The sequence below is a fragment of the Gymnogyps californianus genome, chromosome 11 (genome assembly GCF_018139145.2).
Source record: "Gymnogyps californianus isolate 813 chromosome 11, ASM1813914v2, whole genome shotgun sequence".
NCBI classification, from domain to species: Eukaryota; Metazoa; Chordata; class Aves; order Accipitriformes; family Cathartidae; genus Gymnogyps; species Gymnogyps californianus.
The window spans coordinates 1,236,483-1,256,402 of NC_059481.1; the positions used below are offsets into that span (position 1 = coordinate 1,236,483).

A 19,920-nucleotide genomic window follows, 5' to 3' on the forward strand; every position below is an offset into this window, starting at 1 on the left:
TTTTCTAATGATGTTTTAAGCATGTTTTCTCATTTGCCTACCTAGCATGCCGCTACACAGATTTAGGAACACTACTTCTGGGGGTTCATATATTATATATGGCACGGGGGTTGGAACTAGATAATCTTTAAGGTCCCTTCCAACTCAAACTATTCTATGATATCATAGTATATATACATAATATAATATATATTATTTTATATTATATATTAGGAACGTTCATCATCTGGAGAAACCTAGGAACAAGGGGGTGGCAAACGAAGCCCCCTCGGACCCAGCCCCAGCCATGCAGCGCCCCAGGAGGGGAAGGACCCAAGCCAACGCTTTGGGGGACCGATGATGACCAGAGTCATGTTTTATTTCAATCCTGTAGTTTAAAATCTTCCTATCCTAAAGATAAAGTTTAAACAACTCTAAGCATCCTTTTTTTTTTTTTTTTTGAATATGAGTTACGTACTCTAAGCATCCTTTCCTCCCCCCCCAAATGTGAGTTACATGCGATGGCGTATTGCCAAATAATAAATCAGTAACTTGTGCAGCTTGTTATTTCTCCACGTGTCATATGGCACACAGCTGACGGCAGCATTTTTCGGAGGGCATCCGCTCTCCCATCTCCAACAAAAACAGAAATTTGAACCGAGCCTTCCAGTCCGCAACAGTTGACTTCTGATGGTTGGCTTTTGTCTTCAGATGCAATAAAGAGGCGTTCACGCCTAACCAGAGTGATGGGATACAAAAAAATCCCTTACTGGAAGGAAGGGGAAAAGTGCTCCAAGCAGTAGGAGAAAGACCCTTTTTCATAATTTATTTTTAATTTAATCATTTTTAATTTAATAATTTTTAATTTAATCACTTTTAATTTAATCATTTTTAATTTAATCATTTTTAATTTCTCTAAGTGACATGGAAGGTTGCTGGGAGATAGAGCAGCACGGCCTGAGAAATCCTGCATATCCAAGACGCTTTAAAATATCGCAGGCATCGCAGCCGTTTCAGACTAAATAAACCACCTATGTGACACCTATGTGACAAATCCATGCTTTTTTAAATTAATTCACTCCTACTGCGATGAACAAATTGTTCTAACGTTCATGATTTAGTCCCGACTGTCAGATTTCTCCACCTATTACACCGGACCAGTAAAGCCTATAGACCTCCCTAAATATTTACAGAGCTTTAGATGGCTGAGCAAACATTTCACAGGACACATCATCTTTATGAAAGTAAGTTTTTCTATCTGAGCAGGCTGAGGTTTGCTGGCTGGGACATCAAGCTCACCAGGGACTCCACCAGAAAATAGACTTTGCTCAACACCTGAGCTCATGCCAGTTGATCGCGCTCCAAATAGGTTTGTTTTTTTCACTCTCAACCTCGGTTATTCATCAATTTTTTTAAACAATAAAAAGATGTCCTCGAAACTGAGGTAGAAAGCGGGGTAGAAAAGAACTTAAACAGCAATGCCTGTGGGATGGAAAGCTACGGGATGACTTCTCAACTTTCAGCATCAGCTGAAACAGGGAATGGTGGGTGGGGTGGGGGTAACCGAGAAGTCGGATGAGCCTGAGCAGGGATGGGGGAAGATTGGTGAGGTCAAAGATGACAAAGTTTGGAGAATGGGCTACATAAAGAATAAATAAAAACTTATATTCCTGGCCTTCAAACTGCCAAAGATCTGGAAACTTGGAGGAAACTCATATCATGGGTGCTACGTTACTGCTGACCTCCAAACTACATCTGCATACACAGCAATTATTTCGTGCAATGCCCTAAATTGCAAAAAAAAAAAAAAAAAAAAGGCAAGTTGCAAAGCAAAAATGCTATTTTCCTCTCCCAGAAGCACCTGGGTGTTATCCGAATGTCGCGGCAGCTCTGGGCTTATCTGCTCTGCAGAGGAGGCCACTTGAGGAGGACACGGGGATGGAGCAGCTGCCAGGGAACAGAGAACCGCCACCGAGGTGTGATGCTCTGATAGCACCTAACGAGTCCAAGAGCTACGGGGACATCTCGCCTGAAGTCACCAGCCCGTGGGTGGGATAAGACCATGCTGTCTGGAAGAGCTAAACACGTCTGCGCTTTGTGTGGAGCCTGGCGAAGGACACTCCGTCCTCCTGCCGCCCAGAGCAAGCACCGCATCAGGCAGCGGCTGCGGCCACCAGCTACAGCCCCACATCCAACCTCCGCCCCATGAACCTGTGAGATACACGGGGAGCAGAAAGCCACCCTTGCTACGTGATGGGGCAGGCTGTATTTCAGTTACGATTCCTGCAATAGCAATCTTTCTAGACTAATAAACAGATAGATAGTTACCGGTCCGAATCCAAGAGTTTATCCAGGATTTATGAGCCTGGGCTTTACCGCCTGGTTAGGGTTTGTCTCTCTTGTACTCTTCCATCATCTGCTAAAGCATATTCTCATGTATCATGAACCATCACTAAATCTTCCTTAGCGATCCAGAACAGTCGGTTTAAAAAGAAAGTGGTACGGAAACATCAATAACTGTCTTTATCCAAGGCAGAACTCTAACATTTACCATTTTTTGCCGCCTTCTCCTATTTTACTATAAACAGCAGGCAGAGACGCGTTATCCTCATTCTCATGGTTGGCTCAAAGAGAGGAGGTTGCTATTGCAAAGACCTTTGCAGACTCTCGGTACGCAGCACAACAGCAGCTGTATTTATAGGAGGCATCAGGCTGAAGCCAGACTGCCGAGGATGCCTCGGCCGGTTGTTTGCAAACCGCTGGAAATAGCATTGTCTTCAGACAGAAGGTTTAAAAAAAGATTCGCAAGGCGCATTGTATTAGATTTCACCAAGGAAAAAAAAGAAAAGAAAGGTTAAAATAATCCCATGCTTCTGTTAGATGACTTTGTGGTAGGTATTTTGGTTTCCATAACATCAGCAGTATGCCACAGCAACAATTACATCATGGCTAAATATCGTTCTTGCACACAAATTCTATTACGATTTTAAGAAAAATCCTTAGCAAATACTTAAATTTGTCATTTCTTACAGCAGATGTGTCCAAATACCTCTGCAATCTGTCTCTTCAGCCTCCTGCAAGCTTTGGAGATACAAGAAGCCTATCTCTGGATGCACAGGAGGACCCCTCCACTTCAGGTACCCATCACCAATAACCCCACTTGTTTTTCAGCCATCAAGACATCAAATAAACCCTTGTAAAGCCACAAATATCGCAGATAAATTGACAATTCAAAGTAATATAACTATTTTGCCATCTTGAAACACAGTATTAACTACCTGGTCTTCATCTGTAGACTGGCAACTATGATTAAAAAGCAGGTTAATCTTTGGGCCAGCTAGGAAGGAAGGATATTCTGAAGACCCAAGATCTGAATGTGTATCATCAGTTTTCTTTCCATCAAATCCACTCCTCCACATGCAGCACATAACTCCAAGAAAAGTAAATGATTAAAACATACAAATAATTCACCCAAGAACTAGCGCTCATGCAGCTGTACAGCTTATTTATATTTATAGAAAGCAAACTATGTAGAGATGACCGTATTTTCCACCAGCAGAGCTTGCAGTGCTCCAGCCCTAGACAGATGACGTGCTCCGGCATTAAGAATTGGAACGAGCTCTTTGCAATCGGATGCCTCCACAACCGCTCCTCTCATCCATACAGCAAATACTGACTTTAATGACTTCATGTGCTTGACAGATTTATAGGAGAAAGCTAATTAGGTCACTGGTTACAAGCTGGTCCAAGGAGAATTACAGATTGCTGTAATCAGGAGCTCTGCATATATCCTGGGCTCAGGGAGGAGCACTGACCTGCTAAGAAATCCCAGCCCAAGCACGGGAATTCCCTTATGGATGACGGCATCTCGGCTCGCTCCTGCAAAGCTGGCGGAGGCTGACGAAACCTAAGCGCCCTGAAATCCCACCTCACCGAGGTATCATCTCTCTCCAGCTTTCAGGAAGGGTCCTCCCTCCCCAAGTCCCTTCTAGAAAGTGTATCAGTTACCATTATAGAAAAAAATAGCTATATTGGCTTTGCAATAAGTCTTTTAGTTTGCCTTTTTATCGTGGATAACGGTAAAATAGACCTGTTCCTAGAAATACAGACAGGTTTTCCCATTAACTTCTTTGAGCATCTATTGAGTAGGGCACATCAGCATACAAAGACCAGTTAAAAAACTGAAATAAAATGGGTTTGAGCAGCTCTGCTCCGCCTTCTTGACCAAAAAAACCAGAGAGAGTTAATAGAGAAGCATCAAACTCTAGAGCAAACATCCCCCAAATGATCCACTCAGGGCTATATTGCATATTTTCTGACCATCCTCATATTCAAGGAGACTTCTCTTTCTGACTTTTCAGATCTCTTATAACACTGTAGAGGCCCAAAATCAGACTATCAGGGTTTCTGGGAAGGGTTGGTTTAATTCTTTGATCTCAGCTGGACTCAGGCTGCAGCTCATCAAATAATAGCCCGACCAAAACTAATGATAAGGAGGATTTCCCTTGACCTCATCCAAAGAAGAATTTCACTTGAAGGGAGGGCATGCAGACTGGCATTAAAAAAAAAAGGCATTTTGAAGGTCTATAACATATTTATTGTATTCTACAGCCCAATTATATGTTGTGCATCCATGAAACAACATGTACTTTAGCAGTTTTCTTGTCCTGCTTGTTGTTAGATTAACAGATGATGTTTGGAGAAGTCTCCTCCCATCCTAATTAATACACTATGCCATCTTGTCGTATATGTTACCTGCTAAATTATGGCCTGTATTTTTGTTATCTCTCTTACAGCACATTAATTTGAGGCTGGAAAGCGACACCCAGTCTTAACAAACCTAAAGCAAAGCTTAAAGTTCAACCTTTCCCAATCTGCCATGGCTATTGGAGGTTTTAAGGATCTCAAGTCTGACCTTGCAGAACATGTATGAGAGTGACATTTCCCCTCTCTCCCCACAAATTTACACTGGAAAGCAAAAAAACCACCGGAAGATTGGGGTGGCATTTTCAACAGATGCCGAAAACTAACTTTTATGTGATATTAAATGACACGGCAGCAAGTCCAGGCAAAGGCAAGAAAGAAATTGCTCGTGGATGAGCCCTCTGAGCACATATCGAGGAGACAAAAGAGCAACGGCTAAGGTCTTCATGATGTTTGAGGATACTTGTACCCCTAAATGTTTATTTAAAACCAGCAAATCTCTGGCTGGATTTTATTTTACAGGTAGCAGTAAGTCATATGGTAAATTAGAAGTGAAATTTGAATAATTCAGTGTACGCTCCTTAACATAAAAGAATTAAAGGGACAATTTACGAACTTTATCGGTGTCACAAACTCATGTCAACACTCATTGGCATCAGAGAGTAAATATTTCCAGACCTACCTGTTCAAGTTTAAAGATGTGTTGGTTAAAGTAGTGCTGCAAGCGCTCGTTGGCGAAGTTAATGCAGAATTGTTCGAAACTATTATTTTCATAGTCTTCAAACCCAAAAATATCAAGTACTCCAATGGATAAAGTCTGCAAGAAAAGAAAGAATGAGGATTAGAATAAAATCACATAAAGTAAATGGATTACTTGTACGCAGTACATAATCAAAAGCATACAAACAGAATTAAATATACTTAATAGCAGGACTTTTAATTTTTACCGGAATTGTTGATATTATGCCATCTGGAAGACTTCACCTACATCAGAGAGACAACATGTAACTTTAGATATCTGGACAGATGGTCTTTTTCTAAAAGAAAAGTCCTTTTAGAGTTATTTTTTCTTTTTTTAATTTATAGACAAATTGCCGTCTTTGAAGAAATCTGAACCCCGTTCCAAGTTATTCTATTGGATCTAAGACAGTATTTATCTTTTGAGGGGAGAAATGGGGATGGGGTTGGGAAAAAAAGGCTTACATCATGAAGACAGTCCACAGAAACATGCCTACAAGGTGAATACAGGGTGTCTAAGCAAACACGCTCCAGCTGCAAGCCTTCCGAAGAAACACCTGCACGGCAGGGGTTTGCACGGAAATAATCCATTGCAACGAAGGAAAACAAGCCTGGTCAGAAGTAAAATAGTATCGAATATAAAATATCCACCTTGCATATCAGATGGATCAGATGAATGTCTCCTACTGAGAAGCATAACCCAGACGGACTTATTTTTGGAAACGTTGAGTCGCTCTCGCCTTACTGAAGAGGATGTAAAGTAATGCAAAAATAGTATTGCTACTGAAAAAGAGGGCTCAAATCCATCCCGAGTCAGGTTCCTTCATAATTAAAAACTTAGGCAACAGAGCTGTTGAGCAAATAAAACAAAAGCTCCTTTTCTAACCTAACGACCCAAAAGCGTGCTTTCCCTGCCTTCTGCGCCCTTTGAAGACTCGGCTACTGCTTGCCTTGAATGAAGGTCTCTGGGCAGGGAAGGGAACCAAGCCTCATTTCCCATGGATGCTCTCCCAGGGCCCCGTGCTCCGGCACAGCCATCCCAGCCCCTGCCACCAGGACACAAGAAATGCTCTACAGGACCAGCCCAACACTCCTCCCAGCCCAGCATCTCCAACCATCGCAGGAGGACATCCTATCCTGGTGTGACGGACGCACTCCTCCTGTTTGAACTAACTGAACTTTGGTCCAGGCAGATGCTCAGCAAGTAGGCCCAAAGTTAATCCTATTGTGTGAGGCTATCAGTGAGAACTCAGCACCAAACCCAAAAAAACCACTTTGGCTGGAGACTGGGCTGATAAGCGGCCGAAACTGCATTAACGCAGCAGAAAATCTGACTACAAATTAACCACTTCACACTATAACTATCTGGAGCCATCAGGGTCCGTTGAGCTCTCCCTCCATAGCAGCCGGCTGCGTGGCAGGGATCTCCCCTTGCGTAGGGATGCCTCTCAAAGTTACCCCTCGAGGCTGAGAGACCCCTTACCTGACACCAGACATCGATGGGTTGGTAAGTGACATTTTTTGCATGCAGGTAACATTTAAGATATGTATAGTAAGCTTAAGTGATAAACCTTTGTATCCCATACTAACTTAAGTGTAGTAGAGTATTGACCGCCAATCCATCTGTGCTTATTAAGTATTTTACATACCTAAATTTACTGATGAGAACTCAATAAACTAACTACTAGCTCAGATTTGAGTGACCTCTGACTCTTCTCCTGCGACATCTGGGTACGTCAGCATGGCTTTTCTGCGGTCCATCACCCTTTTCTACCAGCACCCACAGTTTTGGGATGAGGGAGGTGGAGAGGCACTTCTGTGCTCCCTTTAGTTCACGGGCAAGAGACGTGTAGAGAGGTACCCATCCAATTTTTTTTGGAACCCACTGACACTATGACCCTCACAGCCTCTCAGGCCAAGTTCTAGAAGTTCACGATAGAGAAATGTTTTCTTTTTCTAAATCCATACCCCTAATACAAACTGCAGGATTTGGTGAGTTACAGTTCTAAATTGCCTTTTTTCCACCACTTTGATGATTTTGTAAACCTCAACCATATCCCACCCCAGCCTTTTCTCCAAATTGAAGAGCCAAAGCCTGTTTGGTCTCTCCTCTAACCTACAATGACCTCGAGACGCTCATCAAGACATGGGTGCACCAAGGTTTTCTATGTTGGCAAAATGAAGCCAACACTGCTGTGAATTCACAGCTTGCTTTGCAACCTCCTGGCCCCCTCCTCTCCTCCCAAACCAACCCCACTCCCCCCACACCAGCCAGGCAAGGGGCGGTAGGGGACTCCTGGCCACACGTATGTTAGCGCACAAGCAACTGCAACCCATTACTCCCCAGCTCAGACTATCCTTCCTTCCCTTAACGGGCGTAGAAATGTGGACCTTCCTCCTTTGTGTAGGTACTGGTTTTCATAAAACTTGAGCCCTCTGCCTGTCGGATGGATTTGGTAAGCCCAGGGGAAGAGGGACACGGGGATGTGACAGCAGATAAACCTCATCAACACAGGGAACCAGGGTGAAAAACAAATTTAAGTAGGTATAATTTCTGCTGCAACTTCCAAACTTGTATATGACTATTCTGCTAAACAAGTAATTAATAATTAGTTACAAATAAAACTCAGATGGTGTCCACCTAGCAGCCTGTTGTCATCAGAAAAGGAGTGAAGAGCCTGAAGGACACGTGCACGGAGAGCTCCACCAGCAGTTCATTAGCAAACCACGCTCTGGGGTCTAACTAAAGCCATCTCACCTATACATGGGCTCTGTTCATACGTTACAATTAATTAAATAAAAATATTAAGAGAGGTAAAAGCATTAGCACTGGTCAAATGAACCAAATCTCAAGCACAGAGGAGAAACACCCCCTCCTCTCCACTTCAGAAGAACCTGAGAGCTGCCAGGCACCCTGGTTTTAATTTTATTGGTCTTATCTGCACTCTGGGTTTCATAAGACTACCTTCCTAAAACCAGCCTAACTCCACTGCCAGAAATATAAACCAGACTATCTACAAGTCTCTCTACGCTGCAGTTCGTCCGTTTTCAACAGCTCACATAAGGTGGGAGGAAAATATTCCTTCTGTGCTCGACTCCTGACCAGGGAACCACCTACGGCTGGAACCGACACGGCTACCGTGGGCAGAGCGGCCAGCCGGCTTGTGAGTTGAAGCTTTGTATGATACGGACTGTGGCTACCAGAAAAAGTGAAAACACAATTAAAAAAAACATATAAGCACAACGATAAGACTCTAACTCATTTTCCCAAGAGGTCTTTGGCTACTTTATCCTTCGTCCAGACTTTTCTTCCCTATTCCAGGGCCAGGCAGACTCAACCTCCTCACCCCAACCCATGCCGGATGACTACTGAAGGTCCTTGGCCAGCTTCCCAGAAGTTTGCATCACTTAGCAAAACGCCCATGAGAAACAGCCGTTTGACCAGAAGATGGAAATTGGGAAGCCACCGGACCAAGGACTGAGCCGGGCAGAGGGGTTCGCTCTCACTCGCTGCTTCCTGAGGTCAAGCATCCTTCTCCTGCTTGTCCCAATGAACATGGCAACCCTTTCGTTCACAGATATATTCATTAAACACCAGCCTAATAAGCAGAAATCTTCCGCTTCATCTTTTTTTTTTTAAACAGAGTTCAGTGAGAATCCTTAAACTCTTTGTATAATTAGCAGTTCATATTTTATCTATATTATACACGGAAAAAGTGATGACGGAAACAGGACAAAGTGACTTTTTCTCATCCACGACACCGACGCTCCCTTCGCATCGCCCTTGCGTAAGCAAATCCTCACCCCAATCGCCCCACCGCCGTGCAAGCTTCTCCCTACAATCCACAAGAGCTCCCTAAAATTACCCTAGATAAAAGCCTCTATTGCTCTCCATAAAAACAAGACTTAGAAGATAAAATGCTCACACTTCCAGAATCCTTAGGGAATCACTGACACCAGCTTTCACAAGCGCGGCGCTGATGCTCTCTGGAAATAGTTAAGCCCCTGCCACGAGTGAACACTTTAAACTGAATAAGGTTTTCAAGCTCTCACAAACATAATTTCATATGAAATAGCTGAGCACAAAAAAACCTCCCCCTTTCTTCAATGCTGGTTCATTTACTGTGTTGAAACTGCTACAAAATATATTTTAATGTGTGCGTGTAAATACATTTATAAAGCAAAATAGAAGAGTTATATATAGAAAAAAAATTGGCTATTTCAGTTACAAAAGTATCCTATTAAAAATATTATATTTTGAAGTTGTCTTTATAATTTTTTGCTGACACCCAAAATGAAACAAGCTCAGACAGGTAAAATGCACAGAACTAAAAAAAAAAAGAATCTGCATCTAACAAATTCACTGCAGGTATCAAACTGCGCGTACAAGATGAGGATGGTTAATTCTGTCGTGGTTGTTACACGGGGAAAACCAGGATTTTTCTCACATCACTGACTATGTGGATAACTCCCGAACACCTCCAGAATACAAATTTTAAGATGTGGGGTTTTTTTTGCAGAGTTTCACGCCAGAGAAATTAGGGCAGAGCTCTGCAGTGAATCAGGTCGTTTGTCCTCTGTTGCAGGAGGCGCATCGCAGAGCTCCCGAAAGAAAGAGGTCAACGTGTGTAAGTTGGTAAAACTTTTAAAAACGAGAAATTGGGAATTTGTGACTACTATTCTGCTTTCTGGCCAAAAAAAATCTCATGGTATCTACGCAAAAGGGTTATATCAGTTTTTCCATTATAAAGCAGCACAAATCTATCAGTACAGAGTCATTTCTTATAGCAAGGTGAAAAAAAATTATTTCCATTGTTAAACTGCCTGACAAAAGCTTGTAATCTGGCTGGTTTTAAGATTAAGTTTGCAGTCCAATATTTAAAGAAAACAATCAAAGGAATTTTACATTTACAAATCTTCTAGTTCTTCAGTTTCAAACTCACACCTTGAACGAGTGCCATAAGGAAATCATGCAAAGATGTAACATAATTTAGACCTATACTAGCCAAATCTAGTTTATGTGTTAATATTGTTCCTTTATCAAAACTAACATTTACAATTAACAAGTACGCAGCACAGACAAGCCTGCAGCAGACGACTGTATTACTTAGTACATCAAACCTATAGCAAAACTCCTGTAATTAAAAGTGTACGTCTACAAGGACCTTTAAAATCTGGGTGAACCCTGGGTTAGTAAGCACTTTCTGGTTGAGATGATAAAAAGTGACCTCATGCTTTTCTAAAAATGTCACAGCCATGACATTTAAACACCAAGCACGAGTTTTAAGGGCTTTTGGCAAATGACGGTCTTGAAGCTACGTGCTCTCCAATTCCCAAACCACCAATAAATAGCGATCGTTGGAGCTGATTTATGTCACCCCAAATGCACATTGGTGATGTCATTCCACCATGGAGGTATATTTTGGCAATCACAAATAGGTTTGCTTCAAATTCTGGGGGAAAAAAATCTTTTTTATTATTATTTTTTTATTTTTTATCTGTTTTAGATATTTTTTTTAGATAGTTATTTAATTTTTTTTACAATATTCCAGAGCCAATACTGTAAAAAACCAAAAAAACCCAACCCCAAACCCCATCACTACTAAATCGAAAAGGACTACTCCAATCTACATCACCACAATATACACGATGACACATTATATAAAGTGAGAGGCTGTGATTTGCTACAAATTTGGAAGTTGGGACCTAAAAATAATGAACAGATGTGCATTAAACCCACTGCGTGTTCAGCAATTCTTCCTCTGTTTCAGGTGAGATAGCCAAGAATTAACTAGTTGATTAAATTTAAATAAATTTCCTTCATGGCCATGAATTCAACCATGAATTTGCTTCATGGTCATTAATTTAAATGAATTTTCTTCATGGCCATGAATTCACATTCACCATCATCACCGCATATGCAGCACCTCATCTGAAAACAGCAGCAGGGTTATTTAGGAAGAAATAAAGACACTTCACAAGAACCAAATGGGAAAGCTTAAAAAAAACCCTTGGAAGAAAAGCCTTTTGGTCCACCACGATCTACACCGTATCATCATTTTAAGCAGCGAGATGGACTTCTAACAATTCTTAACCTGATTTATGGAAGGGGAATTAAATAAGAGACTCTCTGAGGTTTAGTAATCTAGTTCTCAAGAGGAGGAAAAGTCTCCAACCTCATTAATAAAGGTCAAGTTTCACACAGTTTGTAGGGGACCATGAAAACACAAAAGAAGCTAAAAGCGATAGAGAGAGGACCAAGGAAAATGGAGTCGGAGTGAAACCGATACACAGCAGCACTGCTACAAGCATAAAACAAGCCGTATCAAATCACTTATTCACTACTTGGTTCAGAAATAATATGCTACAAATCCTGTCAGCAAGCAAGATAAGCCAAATCCCGCTGTGTTTGCCCAAAATAACTCATTGTACATTTAACTAAATTTGGATATCAAAGGTCTGATTTACATCTTCCAAATACTTGCTTGAAAAACAGTGGAAGACTGACGGCCGGGTGTTTATTTTTTTTACCCAGCTTCATCTTTTGATCTTCTCCTTACTGCTGACATCAAATAAACACACATATTGGGATATGAAAATTGTCTCCATTCCCATTGTCCCAGGTTCTCCTGGGGTTTGGACTTTGTTAGGATCTAGGTCTTCTTCCCACCCATCACCAAACCACCTAGTCCGCCAGCAATTAAATAGGCTTAACCAGCTATAAATAGCCTCCTCGCCAAATACCGTCTGCACCGACGAATATTATATCCACCACCGGTTTGGTTGAGCATGAGTTTTGGTCAACGCAGTTGTCCTAGGTGGCTGGGGCAACGCTGCTTTGCCCCAGCAAAAGGACTTCGCCGAATGCAGAGACGGCTGCACGTGCTTCCACAGCACGCAGAGCGGAGAGCAAACCCGGCTTTCGTGTGCATGCCACACGTGCATCTGTAAGTATTTGTCGTCTTCTGCAACCTCCAGCCTTCACGTCAAAACCCTGAGCTACTACAACCAAGCGAATGGTAGCTCTGGCAAGACAGCTTCTGTGAAGGCTATACAAGCTCTCCACGAGTGGTTTTATAGGACAGCTGCGTATGACCACTGAAATAAAAACTCACACTCATGAAGAGATACGCTTTCATATTCATTTTTCTCATCAACTTCGGATGCAGTTCTCCTCCCATATACACTCTGAATTCAGATGGTTTTGAGTCTTATTTTACCTCTGCATAACATGACTGTCATATAAGCAAGCCCTCTGCCAAAAATCCATCATCTGACAACCTTCTCAACCTTCACAACCTGCGGGATTATTTCCAAATATATCTTAAAAGTCAGAGGAATAGTGGTGGCAAGCGTGGACTGGGATTAAGCCAGGACATTTGCTGCAGGGTGAGTCGCATATTGCTCGCTCACTGCCAATTCAGGAGTCGGCAACCTTTCGTGGTGAGGTGCAAGATTGTATTTTTCTTTCATAAATCAGAGACTCAGTGTGTTTAGGAGATTTTTTTGAGGGAGCTGGCAGATGCCAGCAAGTAGATGTCATCCAAGTGCTGAGATCTTGCCTTGCAGTGAGGACCTATTCCCAGGCTCCAGAGATGCCCCTGCTCCCAGTCCACCTTCCAGTTACTCATTGGTGTTGCCCAACTTCAAGACCACATATGGGAGGTTAAGAAGAACCTATATCCTCATCTGGGGTTTCTCCAAGCATGACCTGAAAAGGATTTCAAGAGGATTGTGAAATGGTAGGAAAAACCAAATTAATCGCCATCAGCTCGGTTCCTCCAGGGCAGAGAAGGGTGGTAATTGCTGGTTGGTGTCTCAGCGGCCGCTGCAGAGCCTGGGATGCCCTCGGCCACTTGCTGGCAGCAACGTTATCCCTTGAGGGCAAAGGAGCAGCTATTCCCAGCCCTGCCTGGTCCAGGCAGGCGCTTCTCCTCCCTCTGTGCCGGAATGACCCAAGTCAGGGGCTAAAAAAAGGGGCGAGGAGGTGATGCTGTAGAACAACTCGAGAGAAAATTGGCTAGTCAATGTTTAACGAAGCTGCTCTCTGCAGCTCCGTGCAATGCACATAAACTCTCTTCTTTAACCTCTCTACCCATAAAACGGGCAGGATTCATGCATTTTCACAATTTCTGGGGGACTTGTGAGAATCAATCAACATTCATAGAGGACTCTGAAGATAAACCTAATTACACTCCTGTCTCTAGAAGTATCTGTTTCTCGGTATTTTGTGCACAACCTTCCTGTTTCAGAAAACCTGGCCCGCATACAGGCCAGGACCGCCTCGCTGGATCTCGTCGCCGGTACGAGCCTGCACGTTCCTGCAGCTCCGGGTCCTGGGCGTTTGCCAGCGTACGCGGATCTGCTCTTGCGCAAGAACGCCGCCGCTCCCAGCGCTTGCTGCCTGACCTGGATCTTATTGCTACACCGTGCGATTTCGGGCAAAAAAAAAAAAAAAGGGTCAGAAATCTGGGAATTGGGAATGCATGAGATGATATAGGGAGATGGGCAAGGCGAAGGTGGTTACGCTGCACAGGAGTCTTGGCTGGAGGAAGCAGAGGGTTAATATGCAGCAGCAATGCTGGAAAACAGCACGAATTTGGGCTGTTCTGGCTCTTACCTGCTGAGATTTGAGGTTGGGAACCAAAGTTTAATGGCCCATAAACACCTACCATTGTGCCCTGCTATTACAGACATGCTGACTAAGCAAGCAATAGTGTCCTAGTCTGATTTTGTATTTAAATACTATGGAACAGATAATATTTTTTAAAAATCATTGGATCATTAAAAAAAAAAAATTAATTAGTATTTGAGATGCATTTCCTTGTCAAAACGAATCCACCTTTTCTGCGTCACCAAATACACAAACAGTGGGGTTTTTTTCCTGACAGCCCAGGCAAAACTTTTGATGACTTGGGAAAAAAAAAATCAGGAAAGAACACAACATTTTTGGTCAAATATTAAACAGAGGGAGAGGAAGCATGGGCAGTCAGAAGACACGCTGGATGTTACCCACTTTAACAACCTTTCTTGTCAGAAAAGCATATTACTAAATTTTATACGCATGTATTTATTTCCAGCCTATAATTACGCCCCGCAAGCATTTCTACGGAGTTAAATAGAGGACCGGCTACACTGCAAGCCTCTGCAACTTCGGTCCTACGGCATAATTCAAACATAATGTTAGCGCTTAGCAAAACAATCCTCCTTTTGGCAGCTGCGGCTTCAGCTTGGATGTACAACCCCCCCCCCCCCCCCCAAAAACCCACACGCTGCTGGCCCATGCCCAAAATTTTCAAGCCAAGGGTAGCTGGCGAGCTGTAAGCGCGTGCGTGCACGGATGCAGCCGTACACCCGTGCTTTCTGGGGTCAGCATCCCCCTGCCACGATGAGCGTGGATGAATACACAAGAGGTTTTGGAGAGGATGTCCCGGGTCGCAGCATCCAGGCTCTGCTATCGCAGGAAACGTCACGTCATCCCTTCCATCAGTTCTTTGGGAAAGCGGTTCGGCACCTTGCCGGCTTCGCTCTTCCCATCGCGACCTTTTTTTCCCCCTAATCTCACTTTTCTGCTTGTTATAGATGTGCTATCTCAGTACCTACTGACATCACAGCTTGGTCACCTTTTCTAGTTATTTTTATGGAGCGACTTCATCAGAACACCTCGCGTTAGCAAGATTTCCCTTTTTTCCCCTCAATTATATATGGTCCTATAGTTTTACACACAAGGAAGAAAACTATTTGGCATTGCTCCTGGAGGGGGTGGGGGAACGGGCTTTTGTGGCTACAACAAAACCTCTTCCCCAGCTGCTTTGAGGATATATTATTCGAGGTGCTTCACCCTTCCCGGCTCAGCAAATGCCACTTAAAATAACGATGTACTCAGTCTAAAATATTAACTGAGGAAAAATTAACTTTATGTTAAGCGACGTGCTGTTAAGAGCTTGGGTAATGTTTTATCCCGTAGTTACCTATTTTAAAAACACAAAAGTGTAGCCAAAAGAGCTGGCGAGACGTTACCTTGGTGCTCTCCTCCACGTCCTTTGAGTTGAGGAGCGCGTGGTTAATTCTGAACACTATCCAGTCAAACAGGGCGCTGTACAACGATTTAGCCATGGAGTTTCGCACTGTCACAGCCTGAAAGAGAAAAAAAAAAGGTGATTGGAAACGATTCCTGCTCTGCACTAAAATAGGTTTTGCTTCTCAAGCTCCCACGTCCAACGTTCATATTTCTCCCTCGCCAAAGCTTTTGTCTACTATTTTAATTTACGCCGCGTACGCCAACGGTCCTGACGCCATCGGGAGTTGGTTGCAATCCCAGGGCCATGAGATGTGCCCCCTGACTTTGGCTTGGTTTCCTTTGGTGCATTCAAGAGGATGATGCATGAGCTCACACCATAAATCCCATCACTGGCGGCGAAAGGAAAAAAAAAAAAAAATATAAAAAAAATATACATTTAACTTCACGAAGATCCTTGAAGAGTTTATTCGGGGAGGAGGAAAGAGGAAGGTGGATATTGCACAGCAATGATAGCAAGTGACGCGAAAGCACGCGCCGGGGCAGGCAGCGCCTGGTACCAGCAGAAGGGTTACAAAAGGGGAGGCTAAAACCCCTATAGTAAATCTGTGTGCGTTACTGAAAACTTGAAGTTTTCCAGGTACTGCCAACAGGAGCTACAAATCACGGCAGGCAGATCCACTGCTCCTCCAACAGCTCTCCTAGAAGGAGGAATAATACCTCTGAAGAAGGGCCATCCCCACCATGGTGCTCTCAGCCACGACGCAAAGAGATTTTGCTTGATCAACAGCGATGAAAACCAAGATCAAAGGAGGGTACCCGGGCTGTGCTTGCCCAAACATGTGTGCTTTGGGACAGGCACCTACATACATAACCGTAAAGCAGTAATTCATATTTAAGGGCTATCTTTGTTCTTGCTGCTTGTGATTCTTCCTCGGTTTAAATTATTACCTTGAGTTGTATTGCAGTGCTTTGGTACACACTAATCACCTAAAATCTTACGATATCAGCCGTGACTGTTAAATTTTGGTTCATTTTAGCCACGGTAAAAGAATAAACAAGGAAACAGAAGGTTCACGCATAACTATTTCAATAAAACCTTGAACTATAACAAATCGGTGGTTTGTCGCACATTGCCTTGAAATCCTTCTCCAACCCTCCCTTCAAGGTACGCTGTCTGAGCGGCCTTATTTCACTGACCCCAAGCAAAAGAATAAAGCTCACATAGCATCATTTTATCTTCTACTAGCTTGTTCCCACCTCTTTTTTCCTTGAATTTTTTGTGACAGCATCTTTTAGCGTGAACACAAGCTGTTCTGCCAACGTTTTGCTCTTAACGTGCAATCAATCCAGCACGCGGTCTCGCTTTCTCTCCCGCTTCTCAAGTTGGAACAGAAGGCAGTAACACGGTCCATGACTGAGGATGCTCACAAGCTCACAGTGTACATAAGCCTCCGTTCGCTGCTAACCATTGCTCGGCGGCAATAAAACGCTGTCAGATAAGCCACGTTGCAAGGATGATTACAAAATATTGCAACAATTAACAAGGAATTACTCGCTTGCCCAAAAAAAGCATTGCTACAAACCGAAAACGAGCGTACGATGAAAACACATGAGCAACAGGACTGAAAGGATTTGTTGTAGCACAGACCAAAATAGCACTTTTAAAGACTGAGCATGAGCTCTTGAAATGTCTCAGTTATCCAACAAGTGTTGGGAAGCGGCTGGCATTTAGAAATACAAACGGGTCTAGTTTCCAGTAACTGCTTTTTCTTCCCTTTGCGGAAGAAAAGGTTTTGGGGAGGGATTTTTTTGCTGTTTTTATTACAAGCAACATGGGTTACTTGGGGTTTTTTTTGCTGCTGTTTTAATTTTTTTACATTTTCCCAAAATGTGGGGGAATATTTCAATGATTAATAGAAAATTTCAAGGCGATTCTCTAACCCCACGCTCCAGCTCAGCTTATGTGATTGGATAAAGCTGGAAAACAATCAGTGCCACTGTCACACCAGAAAAATCAGTCTCTGGGGAAAGATGAAGGCCAAGACCCAGGAATGTTTCTCGCTGCCGTAATGCTTTGTCCTAGCGTAGTGTAAACCAGCCCAATTAACTGCTCCAACAAAAAGGCGTGCAATTAAAAATGAAAACCATTTCTATGTAAAGCCAGCAAAGAACAGCATCGTTTCCTTTATACATTCATATATGGGGTTTATATTGCAATACTTTTCTTTCCCCCTTTTATTAGAGGCTATAGGGGAAGTGCAGGACTCCACCGCTGAATTTTTCTCTTTTTTTCTAAAATATACGAGGATATCGTTAAGCCTGCACCACCCCAGCACTGCCCAGTTTCCTCCAGGGATGTGCAGGGTGGGCTACAAGCCATCGCTGCTCTTCCTGAGATGGGCTCAGCTACATGGCAAGCTGGGAAGCCCCTGGAGAGCTGCTTTCCTTGCTACGCTTGGGACCCAAAAACGTAATCAACAGCACAGATCTCAAATTCTTCAATAGTTATTTTTAGAAGCGATGGCTGTATTGTAAGAGCCAGTAGGAAACTCCTGGCAAAGCAACGTATTGAGAGAATATTGGGGGGGTGGAGCACACGTACACATGGATCTCATTTGCAAATTTGTTGGTTCCTTATAAGCCAATTTCTTCTCTCTGTTGTACCGACAAATCCAGTTAATTCCTCGACAGACACGCCGTCATAGCGGACTTGCGGCACCATAAAGAGCGCTTCGCCCCGCACGCTCCCCCAGACGATGAAACGCAGCGGGGCCGAAACTGGGATGCTCGCTTTGCCTCCTGGTACGTGCAGGCTCCTCCTGGCAGGATTCCCACCGCGCACACGGCAAAGAAATCCAGTTTCGGACACCCAAGTTGCTCCAGTGCTGCTGGGTGCTATGGGGTCCCACCAAAATGGGCTCTCCAAGCTCATCTCCCCACGCTGTGATGGACCTGCTCGTGGGGAGCGATGTCCACCAGCGCTGGGAATGAAGTCCATGGTACCCAACATCCGCAGCACTCAAAGTCCGCGGTACCCAAACCAGCAGCAGCTTTCTAAAATGAGATATTTTTAATTGGCTTGAAGAGTTGAAGACAACACTTTGCCTTCATGCAACATCCATTTATCAAATACCAGTAGAGACATTAACCTATTTTATACGACTCAAGTTTTTGAGTATTTTTTTTTCCATTTCAATAAAGTATTTATTCTTTAGAATAGATGCTGGATGACATTACTTTATAGATAAAGCTCCTCACTATCCTAAATAGCTATCAAACTACCTCATCTGAGGACCATCAGGGAATACTGTTTCTTTTCAAATTAAGGAGCTGCTGCAATTTCAAGAGTATGACTTCCCATTTCCCCCCAAATTGTTGGAATAGTCCACTTGGAAAACAAGTTTTCCACTTTTATTTTTAATTTCAGCCATGCATCTTGCATTGCCATGTGCCACCAGGCAGACGGTTTAAAATACCGCTAGTCCATAAAACCCTTGAAAGAAAAAAATAAAGAAAAGAAAATCTGTACAGCAGTCTGTCCCTTTCAATATGTCTCGCTCTTATTTTCTCTGTTCAACAGGGTAAAGCTGCGGAGGAGAGGCAGGGTAAAGAACGCTCAGCCTGCTCAACCGTCCCTGCTGTTCACATCACGACCTGGTGTGCAATATTCAGGATATTCTTATTGTAATTACAGGCTTGTTGTTCAAGAAAGGATTGCACTATGCGCTTACATCCACTCCTACGCAGCAGAGCATTTAAAATAAGCGCTTAAACATTCATTCCTGTGTTTACTGGGGTATTTATTTATTCCTGTATTTATTATCCTGCATATATTAAATGCAAATATTCTGAAATATATAGCATATGTTACATATGGCTTGTCTTCAGGTAGTCACCTACAGCTTCTTGTCTTTTCTGCAAGTCTCGTTACGTGACACTCAGGCAGATCTGGAACGCTGTAGCACTCATCAAACCATTTTTATTTTGCTCACAAAGCAAAATAAAAATAGCTCCTGCAACACCAAAACAAATCTCTCGGGGATCAAAGCGAGCGCAACATCTTGCACACACACAAAAATATTGCTGATTCGAAAACAAGACAGATCAAACGCACTTTAACTCGGCGATTCAGGAAATAAGCTGAAGACAAGGTTTTAATCAATAGGTTTCCTGCTTATCAGGCTAGCAAGGATACATATTTCATTTATTATATGCTAGAAATGCCTCTTGTCGGGGTTGGTCAACTCTTGCCAAGATCCTGATATAAGATATTTGGGTTTCTTTGTAAGATTCCATTGCCAAATTAATTGGCCTGAAAGTTTTCATGATAGGCATCGGATTCAGGCTACCTTAAAAATAGATATACTTTTGGAAACATCTTCTGCCAAAAGGAACAAGGGGAAGACAGACTTCAGAATTAAAATCTCTCTTTGAAGTGTTTTGGAGCAAGGACTTACAGTTTCGGCAGCGACAGCCTG

The 19,920-nt window shown here is 43.1% G+C and overlaps 1 protein-coding gene across 1 annotated transcript in view; it reads right to left on the reverse strand.

Moving 5' to 3' along the window:
• The window catches only part of MYO9A (myosin IXA), a 153,789-nt gene that overhangs the window by 62,027 nt on the left and 71,842 nt on the right, over positions 1-19,920 (reverse strand). Inside the window, 2 exon segments of the mRNA XM_050903446.1 lie at positions 5,366-5,500; positions 15,442-15,558. Of these exon segments, the coding sequence (XP_050759403.1) occupies positions 5,366-5,500; positions 15,442-15,558 (252 nt within the window).